General features: G+C 38.2%; 1 protein-coding gene across 5 annotated transcripts in view; it reads left to right on the top strand.

Annotated features, from left to right (window-relative positions):
* GPD2 (glycerol-3-phosphate dehydrogenase 2) overlaps positions 1-17,366 on the top strand; it is a 122,497-nt gene that overhangs the window by 82,107 nt on the left and 23,024 nt on the right. For all 5 annotated transcript variants that reach the window (XM_084643421.1, XM_084643419.1, XM_084643417.1 and 2 more), the window contains 2 exons: positions 6,820-6,984; positions 7,818-7,962. In XM_084643421.1, coding sequence (XP_084499547.1) covers positions 6,820-6,984; positions 7,818-7,962 — 310 coding nt within the window. The remainder of the gene's footprint in view (positions 1-6,819; positions 6,985-7,817; positions 7,963-17,366) is intronic.

Below are 17,366 nucleotides of genomic sequence, written 5' to 3' on the forward strand. Positions count from 1 at the left end.
GGCAGAGGATCAGCGCCAGGCGCTGGGGCTGCGTGGCTGGAGCCTAAGGCCAGCACCCACCACCCCTAGCTGGAACTGGGGGCCAGAGGCCGACTGGAGCTCCGGAGCAGGGGGTCAGCAGTTGGAGCTTGCTGCCGTTCAGCTGAGGCTGGGGGTTGTCAGTGCCTGGGGCCAGTGCCTGCCACTGTGCAGCCAGAGCTCAGGACCTGCTGCCACACAGCTGGAGGCCGTGGCCACGTGGCTGTAGCCGGGGGGTGGGGTTAGTACCTATTGCCCCATGGTTGGAGCCTGGTGCCGCATGACCATTTTAAAATACCATTTTAAAAAAGAAACTTAACCCACTATTAGCTGAACAGGGTTTCTTTCAATGGTCTGAAATGGATCAGAACAAAAGCAGCAGATATCAGACCAAATGACTGACTTTGACAGCACTAGTGTATTCTGTGTTGAGAGCGCTATTCCTGGCAATCTTAACTCCTCTAGTGTTCAGACAAAAACCAGCCACAAACAGAAATTTCTACACCCTAATGGTGGAAGCTTAGTACAGATGAAAATGAAACTACATGTATGTTGTGGATACTTCATGGGAGAATTTTTTTTACTGGGAATGGCACATACTCAAAGATCAACAGAGTCATGGAGAATATAACAGTTCATGCTAAGGGAATGAAAACTGCATTTGTCCAAACTACAGAAAGGCCATTATCGATCCAAGTGGCGTTGTTAATTTTAAAGTAACTTGTTTATTGATGGCTACAAAATAACTTCCCAGGCACCCCAATATGAGTGTTTAGGGTAGGGATTTTCAAAATCAGTGTTAGCTTTATTGCTTTCACTGGAGCAAAGATAGACTAATGCTGAGTGTTTTGAAAGTCTAACCCATAGTGTGTGACCAAAAATGCCATACCATTGAGATGCAGTGTAGTTGTAGCCATGTCGGTCTCAGGGTATTTGAGAGACAAGGTGGGATACCATTGATCAAGAACTCTGTGATAAGCAGGCCATATACTCCACTGAAACTGTACCTAATAGGATGCTGGACTTTTTGGTGAGAGCAATTAGAAGCCAAATTGATTAAAAGATGTTGGCTTTTCCTGGTATCATCCTTCTGGGAAAGCATAGAGAGAAGATTGGAAAGAAAACTTAGAATGTTTGGCAGATTGACCCACAGATGGTTGTCCCAAGTACTTCTTATGTAGCTGTCATTCAAATCTCTTCTGAGGCAGGTGAGATTTTTGCTGAAGTTTGACACCCAAAACAATGAATACTTCCAAAATAGGGCCGTAGGAAGCAACAGGGCTAATGAAGTCATAACTAGTACAGGGCACGGAGCTAGTGGACATCTATTAAGGGCAAATGCAATAGTAATAAATTCCCACTTCGCTGCCCATAGGTTAACTGTTGTGAGTTCTTAGGCAGCTGACTCAGTTCCTTATTTGAATGAACACACTAAATTACGGTGACGGGTCTAATCTATTATTTTTAAATCATCTCCAAAATGTTGTGATATACTGAAAGATATTCAGCATTTAATATGGGTTATCCCTGAAAGCAAAGGAAGTTGATGATGTTACGATTTTCCTTAGCTTTGTACAGTACAACTCAAACTGTATTTAAAACTCCAGGCTTGTGCTTTCTTTAACACAGAGACTTATGTCAAAACCAATGGCTTTGCACAAACACTGTCCCAAGTAAATAATCTAGGAATAACCATGTGTTTATGAATGTCTTGCCATTTGTCACAGAACTGTACTTGTATTTCTCAGGCATCCTCTTGATATGGCAATTGTATAGGTGTCAAAAAGCACTGCATGTCATCTCTAGAGCAAATTAAACATGGAAGCGATTATCTTGAGGTTGGAAGAGCTGTCAAACTTAGATGGGGAGGTCAGTATTTAGCTGAAGATTGATGGAAGCAAAGACAGCTGATTTTTCAAAGATGCAAAGAAAGAGAACTTCTAATCCACTGAGATTCAATTATATCATTAATAAAGTTTGTGTGTTAAAATGTACAACAAAGCAGTTTTGTGCAACTTAAACGGGTCCTTATACTGGACTATCATTTGACATTACAGTAACGAAGATCATAAAACTGTGAAAACAGATAATGTTCTGTCTGAAATAATATAATTACCCATCCTTGGCCTTAAGCAGAAAAACCCAAGAACAAGCCCTATATGGCAGCTCCTCTTTATTTCACAAAATGTACTTTGCCCCAGTGAATGATGCATGCTATAGTGAGCACAGAACTGTTACTGTGCTCTGTATAGCATAGGTCTGTACAGAAAACAAAACACATGAAGCTCTTTCTTCTGGAAATCAAGAAAAGGATCAGTGCTTCTGAAGCATGGGATTTTAATATAATTGCAGTGTAATTTCAGTAAATTCAGTAAAGCTGATATTTTTGACCATTCAGCCCATATGAGTATAAATATTCTACTGGACTCCATCACTGTCTCTCAGAATTACTTAATCTAAGTGTTCTCCCCAGATGATAGAATTTGAAAAATCACTAAGTATATGAAAACTCGGTTTACTCAAATGTTTCAAATCTGGACATTTCAAGATCTGGTCCAAAAAGCAGAGCTCACCGTTGATTGCTAAATTATTCAGCTAGTAAATAGCTTAATGGAGAACTTTGAACAGATAAAAAGAACATCACAGGAACAAAAGGCTTGTATTAATGAAAGGGATAGGGGAAAAAAGAGAGACTGCTTTGAATCATTGATGCTGGTCACATACCAAGCCTGTATTTTAATTGTATGTTTTATTTTTAATAATAAAAAATTATTCACTCCAGTATAATACAGCAGGTTCAACCCAGATCAGAAGCGCAAGGCTTAATAAAGAAAATCAGTACAATGCAGTTAAAAAAAAAAAAAAAAAAAAAGGCAAAATTGCTTTGTCCTCCCAATAAATTTGGTCCTAAATGTGTTGATTTGTCCACAAATCTTTACATTACAAAGTGTGCCAGATAATAGCGCTTTAAATCTCATATGAAACTTAATATTTTCTTTTAGTAAATATATTTAGCTGTTGGAAACTTTCTTCCTGCCTGCGCTGTGCACCCTAGAGCATTCAATTCAATAATCCTGCCTGTTTCTAGAAGGAAAAAAAAAATGGGGACAAATGTGGCATGGTGTGACATATGCTAGAGATGGCTGTAAGCTCTTTGGGGCAGAAGCCATGTCTTTCTTTTTAGTGCTCAGTGTTTATCTGTAGAGCTGTAGAAATAAGATGCTTATAGAGAAACATGAACTGTATAAAATTTGCCTTACATGGTTTTATTTTCAAAACTCAAACCAGGTGCCCAGTTTACTCAAAAGGCTCATGAATATTGATTGCCTGCCTGCCTGCCTACCTGTCTGTCTAGGCGTTGCTACAGCTCTTTTCCCTATAGTATCTAAACACTGACTGCAAACCATCCAGAAAGAGGTTTTGCTTTGAAATCATGCCAAATTCAGTGAAATATGATTTCAATATGAAATATGGCAGTTTTGAGTACGTTTTGTGGTGAGATTCTGAATTTGTTTGAACCCAGAATGCTAAGTTAGATTTGGAGAAGGATTGAAATTACATCGAAAAGAATACAAGAAACTCAAGGCCCCTGCCAAAGTGACACTACCAAGTGATAGAGCTTCAATTAATGTACTAGCCCTCTGGATTCCTGGTGCAAATTTGTCCCTGACGTAGCCCTGTTAGTCAGTGGAGTCATACCAGTGTCTTATCTGGCCCCCAGTATACAAACTTTGATGTGGGTCAGAGAAGTTTAGCCTTACGTGCACCCTGCCTAGTTCAAGCCATTGCTATTAGAATTCCCTTTTGAACAGTATATTTCCTACCCCAGTTGAAAAAAGTGTCTTGTGTTTAATGGTGAGATCTTAACTGGGATGTTCAGTTTTAGGGTTTTTTCCTGAATATTATTTATGCCCAGCAATGGAGCAAGAATCAGGTATTGTAGATCGGGGTAATGCATATTCAATACATTGTGGATACAGTGTGTATTTATAGATACACAGCTCAGTGCAGCAGCTACATATTTCCAGCCCTGTTGAAATCCTTGTAAACACATTCTGTATCCATTAAAGTAGTTTTTGTCAGAAAAAGATAACCGAGAATGAAAGTTACTTTAGCAAACCCCTTGCTTATGGGGTGAGAAACTCAGACTTAGTGTAGCCTTCAGGTTATTGTATATAGTGGGCCAGATCCTGGGACTTGCTGAGTACCTGCCCAACTCTTGCACCTGTACCACCTATCAAGGTCAGTGGGACTTGTAGGTTCTGAGAAGATGCTTAGCATCATTTAGGCTTTGGCATAGTTTATATAGTATACAGTTAAGGTGCTTTGTTGCTTGAATGTTTTTTGTTCAGTTTTAGAAACTACATCTGCTTCTGCAGTATTCCTCCCACTGAGTGGAGTCATTGTACTTAGGTAATCAAAAAGGACTGAAATGCAGTGGAAAAAGTTGACTTTCAAGATATAAAAAACAAATCCTGATGAAATAAACTTAAAATTAGTCATAGCCTTAAATTGTGCTTTTTTGTAATTGACAAGTCCACTCCTGAGATCATCCAGGGAAAAGCAGTTCATCCCAAGCACTAGCTTCTATTGCCATATTATTGATGGGAAGTCACATCAGTGACTGGTGGAAGGGTCTTTCCCAGCGAAGAACAAGAAAGTGACTAAAGAGAATTTGAAGATCTAGCTCCTCAGCTTTCCTCTAATCAAATAATTGGAAATCATACTGATCAGGGTACAGCAGTGGTGCTACAAGACTTTAAAAATGAACAGCCCTCCTTTGATCATCACTCAAGTCTGGTCAGGAGAGTTGGCTTCAGACCTGGTGCCTTCCCTGCAAGTCTATAGTATATATCACAGTATAAAGCAGGGCAGATTCTATTTGCATGCATGCTCTGCACCATGATAGGCCCTGCAGCTTTTATCTGCTGTGCTGGGTTTATTCTGTTGGCTTCTGTTACAAGCGGACCTTTCTGCTGAATAAGTGCTTCCTGTGGAGCCAGGATTTACAACCTTCTAGGTCTCAGGCAGTCTAGAAGGCCCTTCATATTTTCTGTTTGGAGAGACTTGAATGAATCAAGACTGATTTGTGACCTCCAAAACAAAACACCAGAGTAAAGTGGGATGTCTCCAGAGGAGTTGAAAGCCTTTGCCATGCAATCACCTTTTAAATAACTTTCCTCCTGCTACCTTCCTGGCATGGGGTTGGAACAATTGCTGCAAGGCAGGAGACAGTTAATCCCACAGAGACTGTTTACGGCTCAGAAACTCAGTCTGAGTTACGGAGCATTCCCTCAATCCCATGGATGTCACCAGGGTGGAAGTTGCATTAGTCTCCAGTGGACTAGCTCACATATCCCCCGGCATTGTGGCGTGGTTTAATTATTCCTTCCCCATCTCTGATAGATAGATGTCTAGCTTTGAGTATCTTCAGTGATAGAGAACCCATAACATCTCCTGATATCTGGTTCAATTGTTTAGCTGGTCTTAAGCCCGCTACTCTTTGGGCATTATTTTGGTTTCTTTGACTAAGTTACTGTTCTTTTTTTAAAAAAATATCTTTGTCATTTTACCCTTTTACTGTTCACACACTTGGCATAACATTTTTTTAAAAAAATATTTGAGGACTGATTGCGCTGCATCGTTTCAGCTGTGTTAGACTGAGAAGTTTGGGGGAGGGAAAGCAGAGGCCTCAAAGCCATTGATCCTATTTTTATAACTTTGCCCTTTTAGCTTGGAACAGATGACTTGCAAGGTGGCTCAGAATTGCACAGACAGAATCAGAAGGACCGAACTTTACATAAACCATTTATACTAAATGTTTGGTGTGCTGGCAACATAAATCAACAACAATATCCATTACAAATTCATCCCTTTATCAGTATTATCTTGAGGGAACTGATCCCAACATGCGGGAATGAACCATACCTCTATAAGTCTAGCCCTTTGTAAATTAATTATTCAGGGCACACAGAGCCTGCCCCTGCAATGTAGAGTAATTCTTCCCAGCAAACATCCAGGATTTTAACTTCAGTGGCAATAATAAATAGAAAAAAGTCTCAGGTGATGCCACTATTTTAAAGTAATTAATCATCTTCCCCTCCGTGCCCCCTCACTCCCCTTTTTGGTTCTTTTTAACACGGGGTTTTCAGTAATAAATCTTTAATGATATATGTTAAAAGCCATTCATTAATTTAATCTTGGTCTGCCTGCTTCTTTTTTTTATGCTTTTTTACGCTGAACATTATTAATTTTGAACTGGAAAAGTACCTAAAATAAATGTCTGTTTATAGAAAACTGATGGCTTCGTGCAGGGATCTCTGAAAGATCATTTCTTGGTTTTTGAATGTCATGTAGTGCATGTGCTAATAGAAATGGTTAATTAATACCAGTGGGGCTGTCAAGAGTAAACATTCTGGAGATGCTGTATTGCTGCAGTACCAGAATCAGAAGATGCCTTACAAAAAATGACTTGTCTGTACCTAAATTTGAGATGACTGAATGCTAATTTTGTTTCATATCACGTCTCGCATAGAAATCATTACTTGGACAATCTTAGATGTTATAAATGCCCATGTGCTAAGCAAAGTTGCATTTTCTGCTGTTAAAATAGCAGGTTAATGCTCTGACCTAGAAGAGACAATGTATCTTTAAATAATTCTTGTTAGACCTGACCAGCCATCATGTATATTCAATGTGACAGGGACAGATGTGACAGATCGGTTCTGACACACTTCCATACCACAAGTCAGTGGCTTGAGGTGACTCATGTCCTTCCTCTCATTCTGTCCCCTGCTGCAGGACAACACAACGATGCACGAATGAACCTTGCCATCGCCCTCACTGCTGCCAGGTACGGTGCTGCCACAGCCAATTACACTGAAGTGGTGCATTTGCTGAAGAAGACAGATCCAAAGAGCGGGAAGGAGTGTGTCTGTGGCGCACGATGCAAGGATGTTCTTACAGGTATGAGGATTGCAATCTAATTCTAGGAGATATTTCTAGAGTCTTGCCTAACTTTACCTAATAACTTTTATTGGTTATGGGTCTCTAATTTAAGCCATATTTCAACGTAGAGAGAGAAATCTTCAGATATTTGCATTCTGCAGCACATCATTCACTGGATAAAATCTACTGGGGAAATTATTCAGTTTTATCAGTTTTTGATTAATAGAGTAAAACACAACTATTTAGGAAAACAGAATGTGTTCATTAAAGAAACACAGAATTAATAGAATTAAAAAAAAGGATGGGAACATCTTAGATTTGGAAATAACAATTAACTGACAAAGATGGGGTATTTCCAAAGTGCAGTGTCATGTTATTAATGTCAATCATCTTTAACTTCTGTCAGGTTTCTGTCCAAATCCTTATGCTTTGGCAGCGTAGAGTAGGCTTTTACATTCAAAGCCTGTCAAGCAAAGCTGACATTGTAAAATGCGGTGTGCCACACAGCAATAATACCTTTTGCTAAATTCAAGGTTTGAGACACAAATGGCACCAGTTTTTCAATGATCTGTTCATCAATACAATTCTTAACAAAATAAAGGTGGGGAAAAAAGTCCAGCACACTCAATTGTATTTGTAAAGGCTCTTTTGATGGGTATCATTCCTTGTTTCATATTTGACATTAATTTAAAAAAAAGAAATATTTAACTCTTTAATCCAGCTGTTCGGGTCCTCTAGAGTGACACAATATACTTTACAATAGGTTAAGTTCATAGATAAATTAATAATCCAGTGTGTCAGTGAGCAGGGAAACAAGTGGGGTATCTGATTGATGCTGTGTTCTTTCACAGGGCAGGAATTTGATGTCAAAGCCAAATGTGTTATCAATGCTACAGGACCTTTCACAGACTCTGTGCGCAAAATGGATGATCAGGAAGTATCAAACATCTGTCAGCCAAGTGCAGGCGTGCATATTGTGATGCCTGGTTATTACAGGTAACGATATTCAAAGCTTAGCCCATTTGTAACCATCTCTACTTGTGTCTATAATGAGTAAGGTGGTAGAGGATACATTTGCAGCTTTTATGGTACTGCTTGAATGCACAGGATTCTGGCACTGTGCCTATTAGGAAAACAATTTTATCCTACTCAAAACAACCAAATAGTATACTACTTAATCAAGACTTACTAAGGCAAATTCCCACTGAAACTGAAGTATTGACTGCAGATTTGGGGTGTGTGGTTTGTTTGTTTTTTTTTTTAAGTGGATTCTAGAGCTGACTTCACTGTGATTTTAGGGGCAAGTGATATATAAAACCTCTTATGGTCATAAGGTTTGATGATGTTAGTGTGCATCCTTCATATAGAAAATTCCACTCTTGAGTTTGTGTAGCATTAAAGACTCTGCAGTGGCTGGAACTGCCAATAAATTGCCCTTCTCAGAGTATAGTTTTAACATGACTGGTTTCAGTTTATACAAATACAGTGTGCATTTAAAACCATAAATTAACGAGCACACCAGTAGGGCAGGAACCTCGGGGTTCCTGGTCTGTTGCTTGAGAGGGCAAAGTAGCAATATGACAAAGTTTTATTTGGGAAGTATTGGGGAATTGATTGGAGGGAATGGGGACAGCAAGGTAGTCCCTCTTGGGAAGGAATCATAAGGAGTCCAGTGTGGGAATCTGAGGTGGGAAGGAATCTTTAGTGGATGTGAGCTATATCTAGGATCCAATGCTCTGCTGCTGTAAAAATGGAATCAGCTCCCCTGAAGTCAGAGGAGAGGTTCCCATTTACACCAGCAGATAATTTGCCCTTACTCCTAATTCACGTGTGGATTTTGCTGCTGCTGTTTTGGGGTCACCAGTCCTGTAAAATTGAGCTATTTTTATCTACATTGAGAATTCTCTCTCCCACTTCTGGAACTGCTGCCTCAGTCCAGTGAATCCTGGAACCATCTAGAAAACAGTGACTCTTGGAACTGAGATATAAGCATTTGGTACCAAGGAATGTACTTCCAATCACTCCTAGTTCCTTTCCTACCATGGCACTTAGCAAGGCTCAGTACTACTGCTCATTTGAATTACTTAGCAGTATGAGACTTATAAACTGAGGCTCATATTTCCCACGCATCTGAAGTCATGCACATTATAGAAATCCACCTATTCATTAATCAGATAACAGGGCCAGGATGAGTTTGATATTGTGCATTTCTGTATTGCCTTCCATCTGAGCACTGTAAACCACTTGAGTTTGATTTGGTGAAGTTGACACACACACATTCAATGACAGATTCAGCATTAGAGCCCAGATCTCCTCACTCCAAGTTGTGTGCAGTAACTACAAGGTCCTCTTTCTTTTCTCTGTGTAAGTGCAAAAGTGTTTGTAGAGGATGCTTTCTAATGTCATATGAGGAGCATGTGTATGAAGTCAGCTGCCTTTCTTGCTCTTTGAGAAGAGGGCCTGGGAGCAGAAGTTTTTAAAAAAAATAATTTTTAATGTTAAGTTTTGTGTTCGGGAGGATACAGTCTGTTTATTACATAATAAACAGAGTGGCTTGAATCTGTGAAATTTAGAGAGTTCCTTTGTTCAACTTTGTTCCTCAGCATATGTCAGTGTGGGCATTTCTTTCCTTGTAAAATAGTGTCTACCCACACATAACCCCTCCACAATACCACTGATTAGTTAAAACTACACTGATTTCACTTTAAGAAGGCCAAGGAACAGTCTCCATAAGAGAAAAATATTAAGAACATTTAATCTTAATTGTACACATAAATTAGCAGCAATTCTCTACTCTGAGTGCCAATTGAATGCTGCTTAATGAAAAAGATGTCATTTCATTGCAACCACTTTCCTCACTGGTAACCTCCTTTTATAAAAATTTTGGTGTAGTCTTGTAGTAATCAGGTAAAGGCCTTTTATGTTTAAATGTAGATAAGGTTTGATTAATTTAATGTTAACACAGTGCAGTTATTTCCTAGTGGATTATTACATTTTGATAATAATCTTCATTAATAGTCTCTGTATTCCTCCTCTCATTAATTCTATTCTTAGTACACATGTCCTTACACAAGTAACTACAGTACATCTCTCTTGCACTCTCCCTTATGTAAGTGTATCATATGTAAGCATCACTGTTTTTTCTGTTGCTGTTGTCTCTGGAGATGGAGACAGGATTTAAACTACATGTGTCGTGTGGGCCATAGTCACCTTCTGTCTGGAACTGTCTGTTTTCTTATATATTCATAGAATCCTAGACTTTAAGGTCAGAAGGGACCATTATGATCATCTATTTTTAAGTTTTCTTACAAATTCAAACTATAATTTTCTTTTCTTGTCACAGATGTCCTCCCAACCCCCCAAAAGGCCATTAGTTATTCTCAGCTGCCACCTAATACCATTTTAACTTAAGTTTAGCATATATTAAAGCCAAGCACCACTAAACTTATTAAAATTCATATAGTCATGCTGTTTTTGTTTAATTGCATTTATACTATTTTACTCCGCTGCCTCAACGGGAAGTCTGTTCCATTTATCTGTTCGTTCCACTGTATTTATAATATACCATCTTCTTAAATTATTACAGGTATTGCCTCTTGACTTGAAACCTAATCCCCCTACAGCCTGGAGAGAACAAATAGTTCTGGTTTGTCCAGGGACCTCAAATAAATCACTAAACTTTATTTTGTAACCTTTAGCTAATTTAATTTCTTTGTTTTGGTGGTCTTCTCTTAAGACTAAATATCCCCAGTTTTGTTCATATGAAAACCCCCCTATTTCTGTTAACATTGGGTTCCATATATGCTTACTCTCCAACTTAACTGTTTTGTTCTCTGCATAAAGTAACCAAAACTCAGCACTACACTCCAGATGTGGTCCAATCGTTGAATCAAGAATGATTTTGGGCAAGTTCTATGGCCTATGTTGTATAGGAGATCAGATTAGATATTCACAGTTGTCCCATCTGGCCTTGAAACGTATGAATTGCTTTATAAAGACACTGCCAGATATTCTTAGATTTAGAGGCCCTTGTTGAAACAGGGAAATATCTTAATAGTCTTTTTTACTTCAGCTGCACAATGGATCAGGTATTTAAATATTATTTCTATTACTTCGACAAACCCAGACCCATTTCACGCCCTGCTGTACTATGCTACTGCTATTTAAACTTTACTTAATTTTTGCATTTTGTACCTAAATACATTATTTTATGCTTACATGTTAAATTTGATAAGCCACCTGTTTGCGCATTTGCTTAATCAAGATTTTCTTGTCAAACGTCAGCATTATTATTTATTTTGTTTGTATTATGATAGTAACCGCAGCTTGTTAAATACTGTCCACTCAGATAGAAAGACCCAGTTGCCGCTTTGAAGAGTGTAACGTTTAAGAAGGCAAGCAACATAAAAGGTGTTGGAATGGGATAAAATACATGCAGTATTTTAAACAATAAATACTAACTGTTTCCATCTGCCCCTCCACCTAGCCATCAGCCAAATGGGTTTTTTTGCAGGCATTTTGGTCTTGGGGGATCTGAAGTAAGAGAAGGTGGTGGTATGAATTGTTTTAAAAAGAATGTTCCGTGCACAGAGGGAAGCATGGAAGATGGCTGCAAGAGAAGCCGTCAAATGGGGCGGGTCAAGGCTGGCATAATTGAAAACGTGTATTGAAGGTGGGGCTGTGAGATAGAAGTGAATAAGCAGGTTGGAGATGGGTTATGAAAATTCTTGATGCTTGAACTTCATGTGGTGGAGAAGAGAATATAAGGATTCAAAGAAGATTCTGCATGTCTGAGTCTTTCCCACTCCCTCTGTTACTCTTCATTCTCTTCAATTCCTGTCCATCAGCTCAACAGTGATGATGGAGCAAATGAAGTCTTTCTACTATTATCTATACTGCACCAGCTTCATTCATCTTTAATCATTTTGTTCTGTCATTCTTCATTGTGTGTATCCAATGCATCCTCCATCTTCCTCTGTTTCTAATTCCTTGCACTCTGATGTGTATCACCACATATGGTATCCTTTCTGGGTCCATTCTTGACTTGTATCCAAATCACTCTGTCTTTCTTGAATCTGTTACTATATCTGCAAATGCAATGATCTAACTCATGAATTCAAATCTTTAAAGAGTATTGGTTCCAGTTTCCACAAAGGGTACATACCTTGTAACCCAAACTCTGTGCTAGTTACCTTATTTCTAACCTGTTCTTTACCCATCTTAACAATCTATTACCCAAACCACATGTACAAACTTAATTCATTAATCATCACCTGAAATGTCTTTGAAAGTTTTCTGAATATTCTGATACTGCATATTTAATCTCTAGATTCCCTTTCTCTAAATCAATAAGTTTTTTCATTTTAAAAATTAATCATTTGTCTGGATGTGATTTACCCTTCACAGATCCATATTGACTCACACCTATTAAACTGTACTTCTCCAAATGTATCCTTAAGCTATCTATAAATATCTCAATATAGATGCCAGATATGTAAGCTTGAAGGTATGTAATTTTCAGCTTTTTCTAGAGCCCTTCTTCCTTAAATATTGAAAACTGTTGTTTTCCAGTATTTCCAGTAATCTGTGTAGCCGTCCTCAAAATAATTAACACTTCAGCTTGTGGCTGTCTAATGTTATGTATCTCCTATGGAGGTAACTCATGTCTAATCAGTTCTTTGTCTAGATTAATCTTAATTAAATAGTTGCTAAACCCTGTTTTGTTTGTTTCCTTCCATCTGCATCCTCTGTGGAGGTCTTTTCATGATCAGGTACAGATTCAGAAGGGAAAAAACAATTTAGTTCCTCTGTTTTCTTCAGAGTCAAGTCTTTACTTTGCCATCCCAATGAAAGCTTCTCGCTCTTCCCTGGCTCTTGTTTTGGTTTCCATTATATTTAAAGAATCCTTGTGCCAATATAGCTATTTTTTCTGTTTTAGTAATTAGGTGTGGGATTTTCAAAAGAGCCTAAGGGAGTTAGGCACCAACTCCTATTCAAAGTTCTTTAAAAACAAAATCCTACCCTAAACTCCAGCCTCTCATTTGCATTCCAGTTGCACATGGGGTACATCTATACAGCCCATGGCAGTGAGTTTCCCAGCCCAGGTTGACAGATTTGGGCTAACAGGGCTCACACTAGTGTTCTAAAAATAGTTGTGTAAACAGTGCTTTGAAGTTGAGGCTTTGGCTGGAGCTCAGGCTCTGAAGCCGAGGGAAAGGGGTGGGCTTTCAGAACCTGAGCTCCAGCCTGATCCACCACTTTGAAGTGCTGTCTACACAGCTATTTTTAGAGCACTAGCTCAGGTTCATCAAGCTGGGCTGGGAGACTTGTTCCTACAGCTCCCAAAACGCTGTACCCATTGAGGCCCCAGTTGAGATAATCTTCCCACTCTGCTTGGCACTGTATAAACAGATAGTAAGAGATGGTCCTTGGTCTGAAGAGTTTACAGCATGAATTGACAAGATAGGCAAAGGGTGGGAGAAAGGAAGCTTTATGATCATTCTTATTTTACGTATAGGCACTTGAGACACAGTTAAGACCTATCCAAGTTCACACAGGAAATTTTGTGGCAGAACTGGGAATTGAACCCACATTTCCTGAGCCTTAGTCCCAACATGGCCTTAACTACAAGGCCATCCATTGTGCTTTGTTAGAGACGATTCCTTAATAAGCCCTTCCCTATCTTTATACTCACCTTTAACATATATTTTGTCTATTTATTTAGTGGTTTTGCCTCCCAAATACTTCCCCCCACCTTTGTTCTTTAGCCATTTCAAGGCTGGAACCTTCAAGACTAACCTCTTTTGTTTGATTTCTAGGAGTTTGTAATGCCTGCTTCCTTTCCTCCCCATTCTTCACAACTAATTGTAGGGCATATGCAGAAACAAAAAAGGATCTGTTCCCTCAGGACAAGAGCAGAACACCTACTAAATACAAACACCTTTTCTAAAAGTTAAGCATTGAATCTACCTCCGAGTTAAGCCTCATGTAACATTTCCAGTCCAAGGAAACCATTTGAGTTTTATTCTAGTAGCAGCTGTGAATAAATGCAACTTCCATGTGTTTTTAATGCATGCAGACATAATTCCTGTTCACTTTAGTGGTATTTTCCTGTACAGATTCAGAGGGCAAAGTGGCTTTTTATACTCAGTTTAAAAAAACAAAAAAGGTCATGAAACTCAACTGTTCCTTTGCTACAGTTTTCAGGTATATGATAAAAAAGTACACACTTTTGCCTTCATTTTAGGTTATTGTTGTATTCTCTATTGAGAAGGCTGTCCAGAAATTGTATAACCACTAGTCTAGCCAGATTTTTTTTCTTTTTTTAGGTATAGTCTTTGGGTACATTCCTGCAAACACTTGCACTGGAGTAATTTTACAGACAGGAGTATTCCCATTTCTGACTTCTTAGGATTAAAAGACCTGTTTTCATGTATATATATTATATGCACACGCACACACATATATATTTTTAAGAGTGGTGTTATCTGTATGTCAAACAAGATTGTGTTTCAGCTGAGAAGAGTAGCACTGATTGCTGCATGTATATGACATGGGTAAAGACACTTAATTTCACATTGACCAACTGACCCTGAACTCTCACATAAACATTCTTATTGAAACTTACTTTGACCAACACTCATTTTCAACTTTTTCAAACATTAATTTTTATTCACTATTTTGCCAGACCATTTCATTTTAGACAAGTCTGATTTAAAACGATGCACCTGAAAAGTGCATATTATACAAGGTCCATACTGATCATAATGTTACTAGTTAGCACTGTTACAGTTATCCAAGTTATTTTTTGTAAGCGTGGTAGCAAATGTCCAATCTTGGAAAGACATGCTATGTGATATTAGTTTTATTTATTATTCAAAGTTCTGGGAGCTGTGCAAGCAGTGGGACTGTTTGCTCTCTGCCTTGGCCTCTGATAAAGTCAATTATTGAGGCAGTTTCTCCTTGGGGAAACAGGCATTTGTGTTTGGGCTGAGATTCCTGAAAAACAGCCTACCTGCTGTTTGTGACCACCTCTGTTCCGGGACTGGTGTATGTATCTAAACAAAACAAGTTATATTTAGCATATTCCCAGAATCCACACAACTGATTTCTCCTCCCCTGGGAAGCTGATCTGTGAAGCTCAAATATCTGCTAATGATCAATGGAAGACAACGGTGTCATTTAAAAAAAAAAAAAAAAAAAGTCTTGTCCTACACCCCTTAAAAAAAATCTTGGTTGGTGTATATTTTCATCTGAGGTTGCACTCTGCCTCCCTGTGAGGATACTCCAGATTGTCCCTATGCAAACACATGCTACAAATTCTATGTAATTTGCCCTTCAAATAACCTTTCACATGTTCACATACTGGTGTTAGCATTCACACCGAGAAAGCTCATTAACTCTAGTAGGCCCAGTTTGGATGGACAAGTGGAGGTTCTGGTTGAAAATCTGGTCCTCTCTGTTGCAATTTACCAAAGATAGATACCTATTCAGAATGTTTGTGACTATAGCCAATAAATGTATTCCATCACTATGGAAGCCAGTACAAATTATCATCTACAGAAATATGATTACTAGAGTAAGAGAATGAAGAGAAATGGGACAACTTATTGATTGGCAGATGAACTAATGGAAGAAAGATGGGGTGAATGGGATGAACGAATTCAGTCACTGATATAGCTTTTATAATGCACCAATTTACTGTAACGCAACCTATACTGCCTCAACTTTGCTGAAATGGCATGTCTTTTACATCGCCACACTTTCTTGCAGTACTTGTATAAGAAAATAGGTTTCTATGAACCATTCTTTTCATCTTTAATACAAAAATCAAAAGAGGCATCATGACAATTAAGGGAAGAGAAAGCACAATTGTAGAAGACAGGTACACAAACAATAGGAGGTTGCATCACATTACAGGTTTAGCAAAAAGGTTTTGTTTCTGAATGCCCCATAACCAAGCTAGTCAGTAGTTGAAGAGCAAGATGGACAAACGCTTGATAGAGTTATGTGCACAGTTCTGGACATGTTTTATGTAGGGCCTGGATCTTAATTTGTATGTACGAGTAGCTGCATATAGCAAGGTCTCCCAGTAAGCACTAGAAGTATTTCAGCTTACAAATGCTCAGCCGATGGCAGGTGCTTCATGGGGAAAAAAGGGTCGTGTAAATGAAAGTCCAACTTTCCTTTCTCCTTTTTAATAAGAATGAATGAAAAGGGCAGGGTGCTTTTTCAGGATAGTCATATGCCTATTTTTAAAATGTTTACTTCTGACCAGTTACCATAGTTAGAAATCTTTAATTTGACTCTAGATTTTGATTGTCAAATACTAAAGGCCATCCAATTTTTTAAAAAATTGGATACGTGCAAATAGTAGGTGGATCAAAATTCCTTACACACAGAGCTATTTATTTTTACCTATTTTTCCTATTTGTGTACTGATACTAACATGAATTAATGAAAAATATTAATATGAAAAGTATATATAAACTTTTCTATGAATAGTGAAATTAGTCTCTGCACTAGAATTGAGGAAATATTTTATGTTTCTGGTGTTAACTATCCATTTTATGGAAGCTTTAAACAAAACCTTGGTCTTGACTTTCAATTAACAACTAGTAGTGACTGAATATGGGTTTAACGTGTGGGAAGTGTCTAGTACTTGCAACTCCTAGGGCCTGAACCAAAGCCTATTGAAATTGATGTGAGTCTTCCCATCGACTTCAATAGTCTTTGGATCAGGGCCTTTTGTGACTTTCATGGAAATAAAAGTAATCCAGCAGCCACCCTGGTCAACCTTGCTTTAGGGTCCATACAAGGTTTTTTTGTGGATTCTGTAGATCAAGACCATACATATTAAGAATCTGCTTGATGATACCGTATCAAGGTTGAGCATTTTGAAATATTGGCATTTCATCCCACCTCACCACACATACAATTTATAAGAGGTCACATACAAATTCAGGCAGAAAAGTTCTAATACATGAAAATGCATCCACTTAATATTGGCAATATCAGTCAATAACAATACATATTTGAATCATAGAGATATATGAAGAAGGGGGATAGAAGTAAGCCTGGACTTCAATTTTCATTTGATACAATAATGACCCTCTTTAATGTGAAAAATATTAAATTATATATATTCAACAAAATTATAATGTAACCATATACTTCATGTTGGAATCATCATAAATTATTACCAAGTATTCTTCCTTATTCAAACTACAGCTGAGTGTCTTAATATAAGTAATGCAGAACTAGCAAGGTATACTGCTAATATGTACCTTCTAGCTAATTATGTTCCATAACAAAACATTAGTGTAAGGTTTTCATTAAAAATAAATTGAAATTCAGTGAAAGTGGTTTCACTGTCACCTGGTTTTTGAATCGGGAAAGGG

Source organism: Lepidochelys olivacea (genome assembly GCF_965140295.1).
Source record: "Lepidochelys olivacea isolate rLepOli2 genome assembly, chromosome: 11".
In the NCBI taxonomy this organism is placed as follows: domain Eukaryota; kingdom Metazoa; phylum Chordata; order Testudines; family Cheloniidae; genus Lepidochelys; species Lepidochelys olivacea.